The 18,224-nt window shown below is 37.0% G+C and overlaps 1 protein-coding gene across 2 annotated transcripts; it reads left to right on the top strand.

The window, feature by feature from the left end:
* The first annotated feature begins 1,264 nt into the window (after positions 1–1,264).
* Positions 1,265–16,918, top strand: LOC147865481 (phosphatidylinositol 4-kinase beta 1-like). Of its 2 annotated transcripts, none has more exons than XM_087318305.1 (16): positions 1,265–3,618; positions 8,864–9,055; positions 9,139–9,187; positions 9,328–9,460; positions 10,028–10,574; positions 12,240–12,320; positions 12,737–12,859; positions 12,943–13,012; positions 13,283–13,380; positions 13,469–13,573; positions 14,079–14,132; positions 14,212–14,355; positions 14,440–14,493; positions 14,568–14,642; positions 16,102–16,185; positions 16,453–16,918. In XM_087318305.1, exons 1-16 carry the CDS (start codon positions 2,146–2,148, stop codon positions 16,552–16,554), a joined length of 3,384 nt encoding a protein of 1,127 aa, XP_087174431.1. In that variant the 5' UTR covers positions 1,265–2,145; the 3' UTR covers positions 16,555–16,918. The 2 variants fall into 2 exon arrangements, with proteins under 2 accessions (XP_087174431.1, XP_087174432.1); XM_087318306.1 differs by having other exon boundaries at positions 1,266–3,618; positions 10,031–10,574.
* The last annotated feature ends 1,306 nt before the right edge of the window (positions 16,919–18,224 follow it).

Raw genomic sequence — 18,224 nt, 5'->3', positions numbered from 1 at the left:
ACACCATCCTCATTTATTTCTTAATGTTCAATAGTATCATTAGTAAGATCTAATCATAGCAAGCATGCATCACATCTATGTATACAAGGAATGGATCCAAGCACTAACATGCATGAACACACGGGACAGGGTACAAGATTTGAAATCCATGCATTTTACGAGAGCCAATCTATCGTATTCCCGAGACACGTGAAGAGAAACCTAGTTCTCTATACCCGAATACAAGGCGAAGGGACTCGGGGCCCATGGAGTCGAACGAGAGTCGCAAACATACGAGGAGAAGCATGACAAACTTACCTCAGTAATGCAATGCAAGAAGGGAACAAAAAGCAGGATGTCCACGGCAATATACGAGGAGAACACATACGATGACGAATCCAAGTGGTTGGAGGTACGGAACGATGTATGTATGTGTAATACGACGATCATATGATATGTATATAAGGCATGTTGTGTGTAGGTATGTATGTATGTATATAAGGCATGTATGTATGTAGGTATGTATGTATGTATGTATGCCATATATGGCATGTGTGTATGTATGTATGTATATATGGCATGTATGTATGCATGTATGTATATATGGCACGTATGTATGTGTGTATATGGTACATATATGTATGTGTATGTGTATGGTATGGTATGGTATATGTACAAATTGAAAAGAAGATGAGAATGGAAGAGCAGACAAAACAAAACAAAACAGAGATAATGAAAGAAGAAGTGAGAGAAACAGGGGAAACAGAGCAGGGGTGGGGTGGGTCACACGAGAGAGCCAGGCACAGACGCAGACACACAGAAAAAGGGGACCTCTCCTTCTCCTTCTCCCTCCGATCGATCGATCCATCGATCCATCGATCGCCCACCCTTCCCTTTTTCTTCCTCCTTTCCTGCGGATCGATCGCCATAGCCACCACTGCAGGGCCTCCTCATACTTACTCTGCCCTCTCTCCCTTCTCTTTTTAGGATTTTCCAATCCCTCTCTCTCTCTCTCTCTCCCTCCCCCCCTTTTTACTATCGCCATCGCCATCGCCATCACCATCGAGGATAGGAGCAGGGATTTGGACTGTGCTTTTTCTTTTGCTTTTTCCCGCCATTCTTGGATCCCTTCCCCTTGAAGATCTAAATCATTCTCGGCTCCACAAGTAAGCAGAACATCCCTTTTTTCTCTCTCGCGCAACCTCTTTGTCCATATCTATCTATCTATCTACCTATCTATCTATCTCCTCTCGTTTTGGAACTGGTTTGGATTAAACACTGCTTTTCAAAGGGGAGCAGAGAAAAGTGAGTGTTTTTTCTGTGAGGAGATTCTTCAGGTCTTCGGAACCAGATTTTTTTGCTTCTGGATTTCGGAAGCAACATAATTGGTTTTGGAGATATCTTCTGGTTTCTGGAAGCAGAATCCTTTTGTTTGAGGAGTTGTTTAGAACCAGAATCTCTCGTGGTTGAGGAGAGGCTTCTGGTTTGTTTTGTTCCATTTTGTCTCAAAGTGTGAATCTCTGCTCCTTCCGTGAAGATCTCTGTCTCAGTTCAACTCGGATTGTTCCCAGATAAGTATTCTCTAATAGCACTACAATATGGAAGGATTCATATTTTCAAGCATCGGCAAGATTTCATAATTGGCCGTATAGCAAGCTTTGTTATATTTGACAAAACTTCAAAGAGAGGGCTAATAGGAAGACTTACATCGTAAAAGAGAGAGGCTGATCAGGAAGAGCCTTTTGGTCATTGTTGAATTTACAAGAGGTCGAATAATAGCAAGCTTTTGTTTTTGGAAATACAAGCAGTTTTTTGATGAATTTTTGATGAATTCCAATGGACAGCCCCCCTGGATCACAGGAGCATAATGAAAATTTCTCACATTGATTGGATATCTATTCAATGTCTTTTCTGAGTTACGTTCTGCTAGGCACGCCTGGTGAACCAAGAAGCATGATCAAATCTCTTCAATATTGCAGTATGTTATTCATGCTTAGTGAGAGAAGTTTTTCATGTATGCTTCAAGTGCCTAATATGAGTGTTTGCAAACAATTACGGTGGACCTTATCGCCTTGGAATAAACATAATTAGAGAATCTCATTGGAGCTCTGTGAAAGGATTATTTCCTTATGCTTAGATTGCCTGAAGTGAGTATACCAAAGGATTATGGTGCGTCTTATTGGTTTGGATGCTACACAATTAGGGCCGGATTTGGAAGAGAATCCAAGAGAGATATTGAAGAACCCAAGCCCAGTGGGAGAGAATGGATGGCTCATGCGTTTTTTTGATTCAGCTTTCTTCTGTGAATGGATTGCTGTTAGTTATTTGTTTAAGCATGAGCATCAAGGAGTTAGAGACTACCTATGCAATAAAATGTATTCACTCCCACTCACGGGGATTGAAAACTACATTTTTCAACTATGCTTCATGATGGTTCACAAGTCTAGTGCGTCATTGGAGAGGTTCATGATGGATGGGTGCTCAAAGTCATTGAAAATTGCTTTGAAGGTTCATTGGTTCTTGATTGCTGCAGCTCAAGAAGACGAGAATGCAGAAGAATGCAAGAGACTAGTGGAAGGGTGTCAAATGTCTGCATTGATGGGTGATTGGCCCCCTCTGGTTCGACCAAAAAAGATTGAAACTAGTCCTGGGAGTAAAAGTAGGATGTTTAAACTTCTTTCCTCTCGACGTCTTCTTAATCTTACTGGCTCGCCTCCACAGAAGGTTTCATCTCCAGTTGGTTCTCCTACTCTAGTGATCGATTATGAAGGAATCCGAAGCCAATCTGAAGAAATGGATTCATCTTTGAAGGTTTTGAAGAAGCTCATGCCAGGTCCCAAAGTGCATGCAATTATGAAGAAATTTCAGATCAAAGATGATGATGAAAGCGAGAAGAAGGATGGAGAGTCTGATAGCTTCTTTCGAAGACTTTTGAGAGAGAAAGATGATGAAGATAAGTCTTTGCGCAGTGAGGAGCTTGTAAATTCCGAGAGTTTCTTTCGGCGAATGTTCAAAGACAAAGTAGAAACTGAAGAGAAGCCAGGGCATAAAATGGCAGAAGATGAAGGTTTCTTTAAGAGGTTCTTCCGAGATAAAGCTGATGATCGGGAAAGAAAAGATGATAAGGAGAAGATTTTTGAAGAGGAAAAAGGAGGTCCAAATACAGATGATGAGGAGAGTTCAGAATTCTTCCTTTTCCGGAGGTTTTTTAGGGTTCACCCTGAAGAGGAAGAAATCACTGTGCCTAGTGTATCAGGATCAATGACAGGTTCAGAAAACAGTCCTGTTTCTGATAGTTTTTTCAAAAGGCTCTTCAAAGAGCGTAGTATCGAGGACCCCAAGATCTTCAGTTTGCGGCGTGAAGATGGAATGAGTCCGTCTAGTATTCTGAAGAAATTATTTAAAGATAAGGCTGATGATACGGGACCTACTATACTGGATGAAGATTCCAAGTCAGGAGTTGATGCTCCTCCAGAAGGCATACATAAGGAGTTAAAAAATGATGATATTTTGGATGAAAAGAAACTTTCAGAAGCAGATGTTGAGGCAACATTTACTGCAAGCAGTGCTAATTCAACTGAAGCTGACAGACGTAATCCAGAATATTCATCCCTATCTACAAATCAAAAATCAACGGAGGTGGGCCCACATTGATTTTTTTGCCAATCGTAGAAATTTCTTAATTCAATAAATCTTAATAATTTTGGCAATGTTTCTTTGGCATGCATATATTCGCTTCAATTTTCTAGAGACTAGATATGCCATTTGGTGATGATTATGTCTAAGTAACTCCAATCAAAATGTTGAGAAATATGTTCCATGTATTGAGTAATCAAGGAACGCAAATGAGTTACAGCTGCCGAGAACTATTTTGCATAAATTACGGAACGAACTATTTTGCATAAATCACTTTCCGTATAATATCCCGTTTGGTAGATCCACTGCTGCGTCATGCACTACCTAGAAGTTATCAAATGAAAACTCTCTATGCTGACTAGCTCCACATTTGAAGCATTTAATGAGTGCTCTGGAATTCTTATTAACGAATTTGAAATTGGAGTTGAGTTTAGCCATTAATTGGCTAATAAAAATTAGGAAGAAGAAGACGATGATCATGTTCACATGCTTTTCTGCCCTTTCTATATGTGGGGTAGATTCGTGAGGGTTTAGCCTTTAATGTGAAAGATGTGGTATTCAGGCAATCACACTATATACATGCCTAGTATTATTGACTATGGATGAGTGTAAAAGATAAAGAGAACCTGGAGTCGATTTTTAGATGCATGTTAAATATGTAAACACTTAATGGAACAAAGATCCCTATGAAGAAGACATATAGACATGATTTCTTTTGTTTCTCCACACATAGTGTGGGGAAATGGGGCTGTATTTCATCTGAGGAACTTTATGGATGTTTTTTTTTGTTCTTTTTGTGTTCTTTCTCATAGTTTTACAGTCGCTTTGATTTCCTCCATTCTACTCGACTTATAGTGCAGCTCTTGGGTCCCTTGTATTCATTCTTGCTTTTGTCTTGTTATAAATTTCTGTTTCAGAACTCTGTTGTATCAACCGTTTGTTCGCATATATTTTACAGTGGATGTTTCCCCCTCTGTCCTACATGGTTCAGCCTCCCTTTCTTTCATTATTGTTGCTATCCTTGCAATTTTATTCATTTTCATCAACTCATTTTCTGAAGTGTTGTTTCTTCCATCTTTCTATTGTGACTAGGCATGCCATTCCTGGTTAGCAATGAATATAAAATGCTAAATATTTAGGAGTCTCTATGGTGAATTTAATGTGTTTTAATAACTGCATTCTGGTTTGACTCACAATAACATGTTTCACATATTACCCTTGATTTCGTGTTTCCCTGTTCCAATTATTTTGGGAAATTTTGAAACTCCATCTCACATTTCTGACCGTGCTTCGAAGAGTATTCATGACTTCGTATTTCCATATTTCAATTTTTTTGGGAAACTCCGAAACCCCATTTCATAGTTTCCTGGTTAGTAATGAATTATAAAATGTTAAAGCTTTAAATGTCTCTATGTTGAAGTTAATGTATCTCAATAACAGCATTGTGATTTGAATTCGCAATAACACGTTTCACATATTTCCCTGTTTCAATTTTTTGGGGAAACTCCAAAACTCCATTTCGCAGTTTGATAAGAAATCACATTCAGATTTATTCTTCTGTATGGTATTATAGGCAAAATTAGGCCTATTGAAAGATGTCTTTATATCACATTGATGCTACACATGTTGATGCTCAGCCTACCAAGGCACCAACACCACTCCCTTCCACAAATAGGCTGCCTTCATAGAGCTTACGAGCACCTAAGACCATAGGCATTTGGAACTCTTTCTATTAGATCTCTGCAGATATTGAGAGTTCCAAAAGAAGAAGATACCAGGACCTACACAGATTAGTCAGACTACTTCTGCCCTCCAAGACTTTCAGCGACAGCATCTTTAATGTTCTGAAATTCCTCCACAATAGGCATTGGGATTATGAATTGAGCTTGGGGGTTGACAGAGCAGATTTGCAAATGATGCTGCCCATGCCCTAAGAGGAGATTGAGAGCAGATATTACAGCCAGATCCAGCCCATCATAACCCATCACTGGGGGCTCCCTCTTAGAAATACTTAACATGACAGATTGATGCGAGATATCCTGGGATAATCCACTGGCATTATCAAAGTTTACACTCATGAGTTTCATGTCTTATTACACAGTATAGTCTTGTTCAGTATCTATGACTCACTTAGCTTTTTCATCTGCTTACTAGATTACTTTTATGGTCATTTGACAGAGTTTTGATGAGATACATATTATCATGATTGTAACAGTTGTGGATCTCACTTGCCATTTTAGCCTCTTTAGAGACATTAATATGATCTCTTCTCTCTCTAGAGCATTCCTAGTGGATAATAGCCACACATATTATGATATACTGATGATATTGTGCTGATCTCTGATTCTCTAGAGGAACTACAAAGATATCGAAATGCCATAAAATAATTTTGTATGGACAGAGGTTTGCCGGTAAACCTGGATAAAAGTAAAGTGCTGGTGTTTAACACCACGCAAGCACGTGTGATGATATCAGAACCAGACTTTTTCATGGGAAAGAAAAAGATGCCACACTTTCCTACTCATACCTAGGGGTAACATTCATAGGGCCTCAGTTTCCTTGCAAAGGGCTGCTTGTGCTCAACTTTCTCATGAATATGTAGCTCTCACTGCTTTTGAAAGACAATGTGCACATATACCAATTCCAAGAACGATGAACTAACTTGTGGCTATGTGATATGCTTATCACACCAGCTCTTCTCTACGGAGTAGGAACCTATGGATCAAGTTTTAACAAGTCAAATAACTTGAAAGATTTGAAGAGATCTTTAGTCTGAATGATTGTCTGCATGATAAGGAGCAAAGCATTGGTGCCCCATGATATAATTTGGGCAGCGATGGGAGCAACCCTAATAATCACCGAGGCATTATTCTGATCAATGACTGTTACTCAACAGCTTTGGGAGCTGCCCAAACGAAGGTACTCAAGGTTGGTTATTATGCCACCAAAACAACTTGCTGAACACTAAGATAAACAGTTGGTATGCTGAAACGCAACACTGGTTTGAGTAACATGGCATAAGCATAAATTCATCACTGCTGTTCCAATATGGCTTGAATTGTTCCCATCTAAACATGATCTAAGTCGAAAAGAATGGAATGATTCAAACTGATATCATAAAATTTGATAAGGGAAGAACATGGATAAGCCTCCCTACATCTCTTGGTAGGAAGATGGGCCAACATGCATGCATGAAATTCTGAGACACCTTAGCAAGGTGGTAGTACACCCACTAGAATGGTGGCACATTTAGAGAGGATTCGCGAGTTCATTTAGTTATATTTCTATAGTTTGTCTTTTGAGCTTTTCCTGTATATATTCTGGGTTCTGCTTTACCTAGAACTTGAGTAAAGCATTTTCAACTAGATAGCAACAAGCCTTAGTTATAAATCCAACAATAATAATAAAAGTAATTTTCGATTGAAATTCATTTCTTAACAGAATTTCTTTTGTCACAATGCTGATTTTTGGCCTCAATTTTTTTATTAATAGACTGATATAAAAACAGAAGTTTGACCCATGGGGATTGGTGTTGCAGGGCGTTTCTTGCACGAGGAAATGTGTGAAAAGCTTGAAAATGCTGAAATGGCATTTTCAGGTTTGAAAAAGCCATTTCCTATGTGTGTGTGCACATGCATATGCTGTTTACCTGCTCAAACTATAATTGTCATTATCCGAAACATCACATTTTGTGCAAATTTAGAACCAGTGTGCCATAAAAAATTATTTTGGGAGAACTTTGCAATGAACAATCTTAAATATATGCACCTATTGTTTGTGACTCTGCCTATTTTCATGCTGCTTCCTTTAACACATTTTCAGTGTTGGTTCTTTCTCTCTCTTTGCATTCCTCTCTCCTATCTTTCCTTGCTCTTGTGCATTTATAGCTTAATAAATTAAGCTGATTCTTCCCTTGCTTCCTAATTGTTGCTACAAAATTTCCCCACTCAATTGCTCTTTCTTTTTTCATGAGGTATGTGCACAAACATCCACCTTCATACAACATGTCAATTATCACTTACAGTAATGATATTTTCATGCATCAAAAAATTAGACAATGCAAACAGGTACAGAAAGAAAATTACAGCTCAAAACCCGCAAGAACTTTACATTGTATATATCATATCCCACCCTACAGTGATGAAGAATTGACTATTTATAACATGGTAGACTATCAAATTTAAGACCAAAGATATATTGAGAGGTATGGCATATTCTCCAGAAGCTATGAACAGGTAGTTTGGTGATCAAGACTGAGATGCTAGCAAAGACAAAGAAATGGTCAGTTGCATAATGTTCTGATTTTTTTGCCTAGTCAATGCCATACAAAACTAGGAAATCAAATGTTTCTTGTAAGGTAGTTGAAGCGCAAAAATCATTTCATGTGTCATAGGTGGACACTTGATAATGTCTGCATGATGGAAGGGCTATGTTTATAGGCCATAGTTATGTTTCTGTCCACTTAACACCACCTTATTGTTTGGAGTACTTGGTTGCATGGATGCAATATTTTTACATTTTTTAAGTGGGTTATATTTGGGTGTTATGAACAATGTGGATATTTTGCAACCATATGCTCTATAGTCCTTGCTTCAAATTTATATGCTACATTCAAGTTTTCTTTGAGGTAATCTTTAGATTAGCAAGATGCTTCACTTCAGCCTTGCTAATTAAATTAAGAGCCAAATGTGCCATTTCTGTGTCACCTATAAATTATATAGCAAGAACTGTATAGCTTGATGACAGTTGGGATCCTCTACGAAGGTAGACATTTGTGTTTTTGTGTGGCCAGGGCCTATGCAGAATCACGTTGGTTGACATTTCTTGCATACACATTCGATACTATCGTAAAGTTTGTCAATTTTTGGAGTATGCTATACATACTATATTATTATTGCACATGCCACTTATTTATCATTATCCAGGTTGATATGACTAAATCTTAATCTCGCATGTTGCATAAAAGATTCATCGAAGTTTGCCAATTTTTGGCAGTATTCTATGCATATTATATTATTATTGCACATGCCACTTATTTATGATTATCCAGGTTGATATGATTGTTAATCTTAATGTCGCATGTTGCATAAAAGATTCATGGTAGTATGTGTTCGTCAAATTCTATACCAATTTTTATGTATTGAACGGTCTGTCATGTTACTGATTTGTTTTTTATGCTGCATATTATTAAATTTATTGCTCTACATAACACTTATTTGTTGTTTTATGGATTTACTTTGTTCAATAGAAGCTTCCTGGGTCTCCAAAGCAAAGAGTAGAGCGAACTGCTGCAAAACCACCACTTCCTAAATATTCTACTTTCCATTTGAGGAAAGGAACATATCACGCAACATTAGATTTTATTCAGTTGTTATGTGACACTTCAACTGGGTTGGTCAATGTATATCCAATGGAAGATAGACTTCAGTCTTTGCATGAGGTACTCTTTAATAACGTAAACTTAGGACATTTTATGCAATGAAATTTTGTTACCTTAAAATGCCTTGCTTCCCTGGTTTACAGTCTCTTGTGGAGCTAAATACACATGTTGCTACTGCAGAAAGTGATGGAGGTATTATCCTGGTCACAAGCATGTAGTTCTAGTATCATTATGTTGTCAATGTTCTAAAATATTTTCTACAGGATTTTCAATGCCTTTGAACTGGTGCTTTTGTCAATAACGCAAACTCCTACAACCGTATTGTTTTTCAGGTGTATGTTTTCCACTTGGCAAGGGCCTATACAGGGTTGTTCATATTCCGGAAGATGAGGCTATCCTATTGAATTCAAGAGAAAAAGCACCTTATCTTATCTGTATGGAGGTCCTAAAATGTGATGAAGAAAGGTATGGGTAGCATTTAAATGTCAAAATTTTCTTTCTCTATGACTGAATGTTGATGAACGAGCAAACTGATGCTCACAGAGATCCCGATGTATGCATAAGCTTTACAAGATTTGTTATAATCATTTATCATTAGAACTAGTCATACTTTACCATACCGAGTAGTAATTTGTGAATAATTGGGATGTAATAAGATACATACTGGCCTTCCATGATTGCCTCCAATTAGGTCATCTTGATGCTGGAAGAAATCACATTTCCATTTGTGCTTTCAAGAAGGTTACCTCTTTTGATTATAGTGTTAAGGCTGGCAAGTGAAAGCGTTAAGAATCTAAGTATACATTTATGGATGAAGGCATGTACATACATGGTATATGTACGCTAATAATTATACAAGATACAACATAGTACTTCTTTGTTCTCGGAAAAATGTGAGTAATAGAAGATTGAAATTGCAGAGATTCCAAACCATATAGGTTCTGTATGTGAGTCATTTCTGGGCATTTAATAGCACAGTAGCTGAGGTGACAGTTTCTGTATCCTGCTTATTTTTGGAGTTTCTTGATATAGCAGCTCTAGAGATGCCAGAGATGGATCACCTCAAAAGCTCTCACATGGAGGCATTCCACTTGCAAATGGTGATGTACAGCTGCAACGGCCTCCTCCTTGGGCGTATCCTGTTTGGAATCAGTCAAAGATGCAACATAATAATACAGACACTATGCTCAGGGCAGCTTCTCAGGCTATAGACCGTGCCATGACTCATTTATGGGAAACAAAAGTAAAATTTGTTCACGTGGGCCTCTCAGTGACTAATACACCTATGGATTGCACTTGCAATTCTAATGATTCAGATTGCAATTGTGATGCAAAAACTCTAGCCTCCTGTCAATACTCTGAAGCAGACAATAAAGTTGGAAATAATGCTACAGTACAGGTCATATCAGAAAATGGATGTACAGGTTTATCTCTTGAGGAATCTCATGCCAATCAGTGGGTGCGTGTACACCTGACAGCTGTGCCTGGTGTAAACATGGATGAAATAGAAGTTGAAGAGCCTGTCCGAAGAAAGGATCATCGACGAGTCCCAAGTACAGTTGCAATGGCTCAAGTCAAGGTGATGACTGACCTTTCTGAAAACATAAATAGGCTATTTTTGAAAATGGCAGCAGCTGATAATGCTATTTTTGAGTTTAGTTCATAATAATCAGGCTAGAAATTTAGAAATTTTAAGAATAATCTGTTGGGCATGATCTTAAAAAGAAAAGAAATGCAATGTAATCATAGGAGCAATAACACTTATGCATGATATCAGTGCTACTAACTGCATTGGGAATATAATCCTTTTTGGACTTGAATTACAAACCGGTTGGTTTGGTGTATGCCAACTAAGTGTGGATCCCAGGATCTGGACTCTGTTCTATATGGGTTGGAAGCATTCATCATATGAGAATCCCCAATCGGAATTTTGAGATGCAAATGATCTGCGCTAATTGAGATTGGAAGCATACATCTAGTCATTTTGATTATTACAGAGGTATACCTAATATAAGGCGTCTGAATATTAGAATGAATGCAAGTATAAAAAATATAGCAATGAGCTTGTAGTGGAATCTGTAGAAAAATTATTTCAGAATCCTATTCAAGGCCATTACAAAGAAAATACAGGATATTTGGACAAATCAGGACAAGAGGAATGAACCTCCAAATGTGGTGCATTGTGAGTTGGTAGTAAGGAATCGGGCCTTGGTAAATGGTTTTTTTTTGCTGTTACTTGACAAGTCAATATATGAACTGTAATATTTGTTAGATCTCATTGGCGAAAATAGGTTTTTAGTGATGGTAATTTTTTCTTTCTCTGCAACGGTGGAGTGATGTGACGCCACAAGAAAAATAGAGGGGAAAGGCTTTACACAATTTATCCCAGTGCTGTCATGATCTAGAAAACTGTTTTGAAGATATCTTTGACTCACATGAGAAGGATCCCAGTTTGATCACCGCCATTCACTTAGTTGCAAATTATCCGCGATGAACTTAGATTGATACCTGGGTTACTGGTTTCATGTCTGATATCTGGAAGGGAAATGCTCCTCTTGTGAGTTTCTGGTGTGTAGGAGGATTTTTCAAGCTGGAGAAAGGAGAATATGAATGGGAAAAAAAACAAAGTCAGATATGCTTGGAATTTGTATTCAACCAAATTGTAGCTATAGGAGCAACGTGAGAACTTCATCTTCTGCAACATTATTCCGGAGAGAGATTTTTATCGGCATCTGTGCTGTGCCATGTTAATTTTCCATTACCTGTTTTGCTTATTAATCTAGTGTTGTTTTAGTTACCTATGATCTTGGCTTATCTAGATTAGTGACTGCTATTTGACCTGAATGATCTCTTCCTTATGACATAATCTGACTTGTTGCTTCAAATTCTTTAAGATTTCCAAATTTACTGAAGATATCATGCTGAAAATGTATTGGTCAATCTATACACTTCCATTATTGTCTCATCATCCTAACCTGTTACCTGTTATCCACGTGTAGGGTCTCTGTGATTAGTCTTCTAAAGCATGCCATTTTGACTTTTATCTTTTTTTCTCGCTTTATTTGAAGTTATGATCTTGTACATACTATAACACACTAGGAGTTAATTTGAGTCCATTTATGTAGCAATTTAAGTTTCATGAATATTGTATAATAATTCGCCAGACGAAGAAAATATCTTTTAGTACTACATGTTTGATGATTTATCTGAGGCTGATACATGCAGTATTTGTCTGTTTGTATAGGCTGCTGCAGCAAAGGGAGAGTCTCCAATTGGCCTCCCAACCAAGAAGAGTATGTCAAGAACTGGGCAGGGGCAATCAGAGGTAAGATTTTCAATGTGTTACTCTGTTTTATTCATATCTTTGGCATGAATATATTTTCACTGATAATTAGAATATATGAAGTCATGTCAGTGCCTTTTGGAATGTTTTCTATTGAATTGTAAAGAAAAAGGCACTCTTGTTTTCTGCTTGACATGTCAGATAAATATTGTGCAATGTAGAACCAAACTTGAGGCATGATGGTTAAGTTATGCTTTATTGAGCCAAAGTTGTGTACCCTTCTTGTTTCCAACACCAAAAGCATGTGCTCTCTACATGTAATATGTCCAGTTCTTGTAGGGTTGAGCATTTTGCAATACTTTAGCGTGTGGAATGCTTTTTTAGCACTACTTTCTCCAAGATATGGGCTATGAGTTTACGAGGAATTTGTCTTTGATGTTTCATGTTTGACACTCCAGGAATTTGAAGATATAGGGGGGAAAGCCACAGATGCCCTTGCAGGGGAACTATGGGAGGTGAAAAAAGAAAGGATAAAACAAACATCCAAGTATGGAGGATTGCCTGGCTGGGACCTACGTTCTGTAAGAACACAATCCTCTTATTTTTCTTTGGAAGTTGTTGCTTCTTTATTTCCAAGAGACATTGAGGGGAATTCATGCTACAGGTCATTGTAAAGAGTGGAGATGATTGCAGACAAGAACATTTAGCAGTACAGCTTATTTCACATTTTTATGGTTAGGTTTTTACAAATACATTATAATTGAATACACTTCTGTCTCTCTGATTTGCTAGAAGTTGCAGTGGCACTGCTAATAATGAGACATGGATAATACTCTCTATTTGCAATGTAGAACTCTGACATTATTGCAATGTTTTAATATGTGATATACATGGAAAGGAACATTTTGTAGTGTTGAACTTTTCAAGTGCTTCTCTGACGTAGTGTTAATTGATTTTTAACAGTGTGACTGGCCTGTTGACATGGTTGTTGTATTATTACCCAGATATCTTTCAGGAAGCAGGGTTGCCTCTTTGGCTACGACCTTATGAAGTGCTTGTTACATCTTCATATACAGCATTGATTGAAACAATCCATGATACTGTAAGCTTAATAAAATATTATACAGTATGGTTATTTATATCTGTGTCTGGTTTTGCATCAAGTGGGTTTAACATTGTTTTTCGCTCAGGCTTCAATTCATTCCATCAAAAGTAGAAACCCCACTTTGTCGAGCTTACGGGAGTTCTTTTGCAAGAAGTACCAGGATGACTCTCCTACATTAAAGATTGCCCAGGTTTCTGGATACAGCCTTTTGGACTCCAATGTAGAAATTTATAACATGGAGAGGATTTCTTCGCTGATCATTATTTTGTAATCTTTCTTTCTTTCTTTCTTTCTTTCTTTTGGATATGTTTTGAGGACCTTCAGACCTCCGTTTCTTGAACTAGGTGTTTATGCAAGCATATCTTCGATGCAATTTTTAATAAATTTTCTTATATAAGATGTTTTATTGAGAGTATATTCTGGAGATATTTGATCTTGAAATTTTGAATTTTTCCCCTGCTCTTCTTTTATAATTTAGTATAGCAGGTTTTAATGATTACATGGTTCCCAATTACTGAGTCATAATCTATTAGGCATCAAATTTGCTGATTGTTCTATCCTATTCTCTGTTCAGCTGTAAAGGAAAGCTTGCAGTCAGATCCTATAATTTTTGAAAACTCGTTATATGTTCCTTCGCTTCCATCATCTTGCCACTTGTAAAAATATCACTGAGAAATTTTTTTACTTAATTTCAGAGGAATTTTGTAGAGAGCATGGCTGGATATTCTCTTCTATGCTATTTTCTTCAGGTAAAATATTGGTCTTTCTTACATATATGAGAGTTGTACCATGTTCAATGATATATTATTCATTTTATTATTTGTCTAGGTTAAAGATCGACACAATGGGAATTTGCTCATCGATGAAGAGGGTCACATCATACATATTGATTTTGGCTTTATGCTCTCGAATTCTCCAGGTGGAGTTAACTTTGAGAGTGCACCCTTTAAGCTAACGCGCGAACTTTTGGAGGTACATGACGTCTGATTTATCACGTTGTGTATGCTGCTCCAAGAGAAAATGGTCTCATTCTGTCTTGAGAATGGTATGGTGCAGGTCATGGATTCAGATGCTGAAGGAACTGCTAGTGAATTTTTTGATTATTTTAAGGTTGGTTTATGCTGTGTTTTGTAGATTCTTGACATTTTAGATTTTCCAGTCATTAAGTTTACTTTTGGCTGTAGGTCTTGTGCATACAAGGATTTCTGACATGCAGAAAGCATGCAGAACGCATCATTCTTCTGGTTGAAATGATGCAGGTGTGTGCATTATCATGCTCTTTCATCATAGGAATGTTGGGGTCACCTCATTAAAACTTCTTAATGTGCTTAGCCATTGTTCTATGTTAAAAGAAATATCATCTAATAATTAGTGCACACATAAACAGGGTCAAACTAACCAGCAGTAACTTGTACTTTTCTAATATGTTTGCAAGCTTTTTGACCAACCTCAAGATGCATCTGATCATATTTATAGATCTGGAGGGGGAATAATAATGTGCATCCATATATCTGATCAGAAATGGAAGGCCATGACTAGTATAAAAACAAGAAGTACCACTGTAATGAATGGGAGGATAAAGACTACTATTTTTGTACATTAAAGGTGTTTTTAAGTCCATATTGATCGGAATCAGGAGCTTTACACTTCAACAGCTCCAACGCTTTGCATTGTTATAGAAGCATGAACCAGGCCTTAATGTCTCTAAAAAGGTCATACTGTTAAGTAGTCTATGAGACCTGAAAACGAAATGCAAGTCAATTGCCAGTAATGGAAGGAAAATTAATTTTTATATTAGCCTCCTAAAATAAGAGAGCTTGGTATATATGCAATCATGAGTAACTGATACCAATCAGATTTGGTGCCTAATCACTGAAACTGAAATTGCTACCCTATGAATCTCCATCATAGAGAGTGAGATCCAATATGGAAAGGTCAGTGAGACAATGAGGGTAAAGAGTTTGGCGGTTGGGAATTTGGATGTTTAAGGCATTCAGCACAATATTCATTGCCCACAGTTGAATGAGGGAGGTATAATTATTTGGCTACCTGGTTCATTTTACATTGAGAATTTAGATGCAACTGACATGAGCAGGTGCCATAACTTTACAAATGATAACCCTAAGGGTTGGTCGCCTACTTGATTTGGAATTTGTAGGAATTGAGATATTGGGCTTAGTCAAAACCTCATTTATCATTAAAGCATATGGTACAGAAATGGAGAATGAAAAAATTATCTGCCATCAACAAAAATCTCTGACTTGAGCTGAATGTGTTTTGCACTTGTGAAATGATTGTCATACCACTAACCTTCAGAGAGGGCACTTGCTTTTAAAGGGAATCGGAGTGTCATCAACTCACTATAAATGAGAGTTTGCACAGGTATAAAGGGTATTCTTTTTTAAAAGACAAACCTCCATGCAAACACGCACATGCCTGTTAATGTAATAAATTCACAATCAGTTTGAAGTTTATAAACACATATTAGTAGGTGCTTTTCAATTTTGTCTTGGAAATGCCCCCATTCTCTGCTTTTATACAAGATATATGTAGTTCATTAATTAGAGAAGCAATAAAAATTTGGGTTGTGTGATGTGGTTACTATCTGAAAAAAAATGTCTTTAGTGTGTATATGGGCATGCATTATTTCAGGATTGTTGGGCTGAAAGATATTGTAGAGAACTGTCTTTATTGTCTTTTTGCCATTGTCTGTTGCAGGATGCTGGGTTCCCCTGCTTCAAGGCTGGAGTGAAGACTATTCAAAATCTACGGAAACGTTTTCATTTGAGCTTGACAGAGGAAGTAAGTTCATTATGTTATATTTCATTGATTGTCTAAAAAACTATTTCTGAAGGGCAAAACACCAAAATATCTCTAATTCTGTCTGTAAATTTATCAAAGTAACTTCAAGGTTTCCAAAAAGGCCACAATACCCCTCTGTTCTACCAATTGTTGTGTTGTGAAGGGGTATACTGTTACGTCTTGCAACCTGGGGTAACGTGGTAATTTTGGAAACTAAGGACTCTATTCAAATGACCATCACGTTTTATGTTCTTTGTTTTTTGGCAGCAATGTGTATCTCTAGTGCTCTCTCTGATAAGCAATAGTCTCGATGCATGGAGGACGAGGCAATATGACTACTATCAGCGTGTGTTAAATGGGATACTTTGATCTGATTCTCTTCTTACAAAATTATTTGATGTAGTTGGTTCTCAAAGAAGAGTGATAGTTCTTGCTCTTCTGGAAGTAGTGTTTCGTCGATATCAAGGTGTATCCACTTTGAAGTTGTATCATATGGGCTTGTTTGAGAGAAATTTCTTATGTATATGGTCTCCATTGTTTCAATAGCTTTGTTTGCGAGAACCAACTTCTACATGGACAAGCGGTATTTATTATTGCTTGTCAAAATCAATGAATGTGTATAAAAGAAAAGCAGTCGTTCCATGCTAGCACCAGTTTCACAAAAGCACGTGACAATGGTGTCTATGTGTTTTCGGAAAGGAGAGTTTTATTCAAAGAATGCTAGTTTTTTCAAGCAGTCCGACAAGTATCTGTTCCCTGCTGTTACGACAAATTGTGATGTGAAATAGTTTGTTATTTTATGTCGCGTATAATTATAAATGGTTCTATCGATGCATTGTTGCTATTCAGGTTCTAGGGTTTTCATTGCTATGTTTGCCTTTCATTCCAACCATCCTCTGCCTGTTTATTCATAATATAGAGATGCACAATAATGTACAGAGCAACCAGCATGGAACAATAAACTCCATAAAGCTAGTGGAGAACCTAATTGTTTATTGATCTGCAACTTAATGAATCTATCTTATGGTGTCATAACTACATCAACTCACCATCAAAGTAGAATATTGATTCTGACCCAATTTGTATCTGTAGGCTACAAAAGTAAAGACATTTTACAATAAAATGTAGCATAGAATTGATGTGAGGTTAGACGTCTACTCAGATTCAGATCTTCTCAATATGAGTTTATGCCACATTATGTCAACATCATGGGTGATTTGGATGCTTTACTGTGATTCAATATTTAGGACAAGGTGGCACCTTATAATGATATCTGATGATCATTGAATCCTGAAATGGTAAGTTATTTAATGACTTGGGTCATGGTACTCTAATTGTATCCCTTTCTAACTCCATTGTATATGTGTGCCATACCCCATTAACCCTCTAATAGACCAAAATTCATGCATGAAAGCCAAAAAGCTCCCCCAAATAAATGAAATAAAATATTCATGGTTCAAACTCAAATATGATACAGTTCTCTTTCAGATTTCTTACAAATGATCTTGAAGCTACCATTATGAAATGCTATTAGAGTTGTTGCAATATGTGTGTGTGGTTGGTCCTCATTTATACCACTTAAGACATTGCTTATGATGAGGGTGTCATAATAGTTTTGATGCTCATGAAGGTCTAGAAGAAAATAAAGTTTGGAGTTGTGAGGGTTGTTGGAGTAAAAAAAACACAAAAGGGAAGGTGGAGACAAGCCATTGTTGGTGAATTGCAAAGTAAAAACATGGGGTATATATTACTACAAATAGTGCCTCCAAGCAAATTCCATTGTGCATGTATGCATTTTATTTCACATATGTCCTTTAACATTAAACAAATTTCAGAGAATTGCAAAAAACATATATCATAACATTGTCGGATAATTATTTTGGTCCATTTTTTTGAGTTTATTCTCTCAAAATAAAGTTGTGTATTGTGGATCATTTTAACTAATGGAGTATATTCTTATTTGGAAAAAAAAAAACAATGGTCAAACTTAATGTTATAAAATCCAAAGCTGATAAGGTTGATTATGACAAGCCAATAGT

Source organism: Azolla caroliniana, unplaced genomic scaffold (assembly GCF_043228905.1).
Source record: "Azolla caroliniana isolate FFs.n. ecotype wild unplaced genomic scaffold, voAzoCaro1.0.p SCAF_4, whole genome shotgun sequence".
Classification (NCBI taxonomy): domain Eukaryota; kingdom Viridiplantae; phylum Streptophyta; class Polypodiopsida; order Salviniales; family Salviniaceae; genus Azolla; species Azolla caroliniana.
Note: the sequence above shows the minus strand (reverse complement) of the source record. Positions and strands in the feature narration are given on the sequence as shown.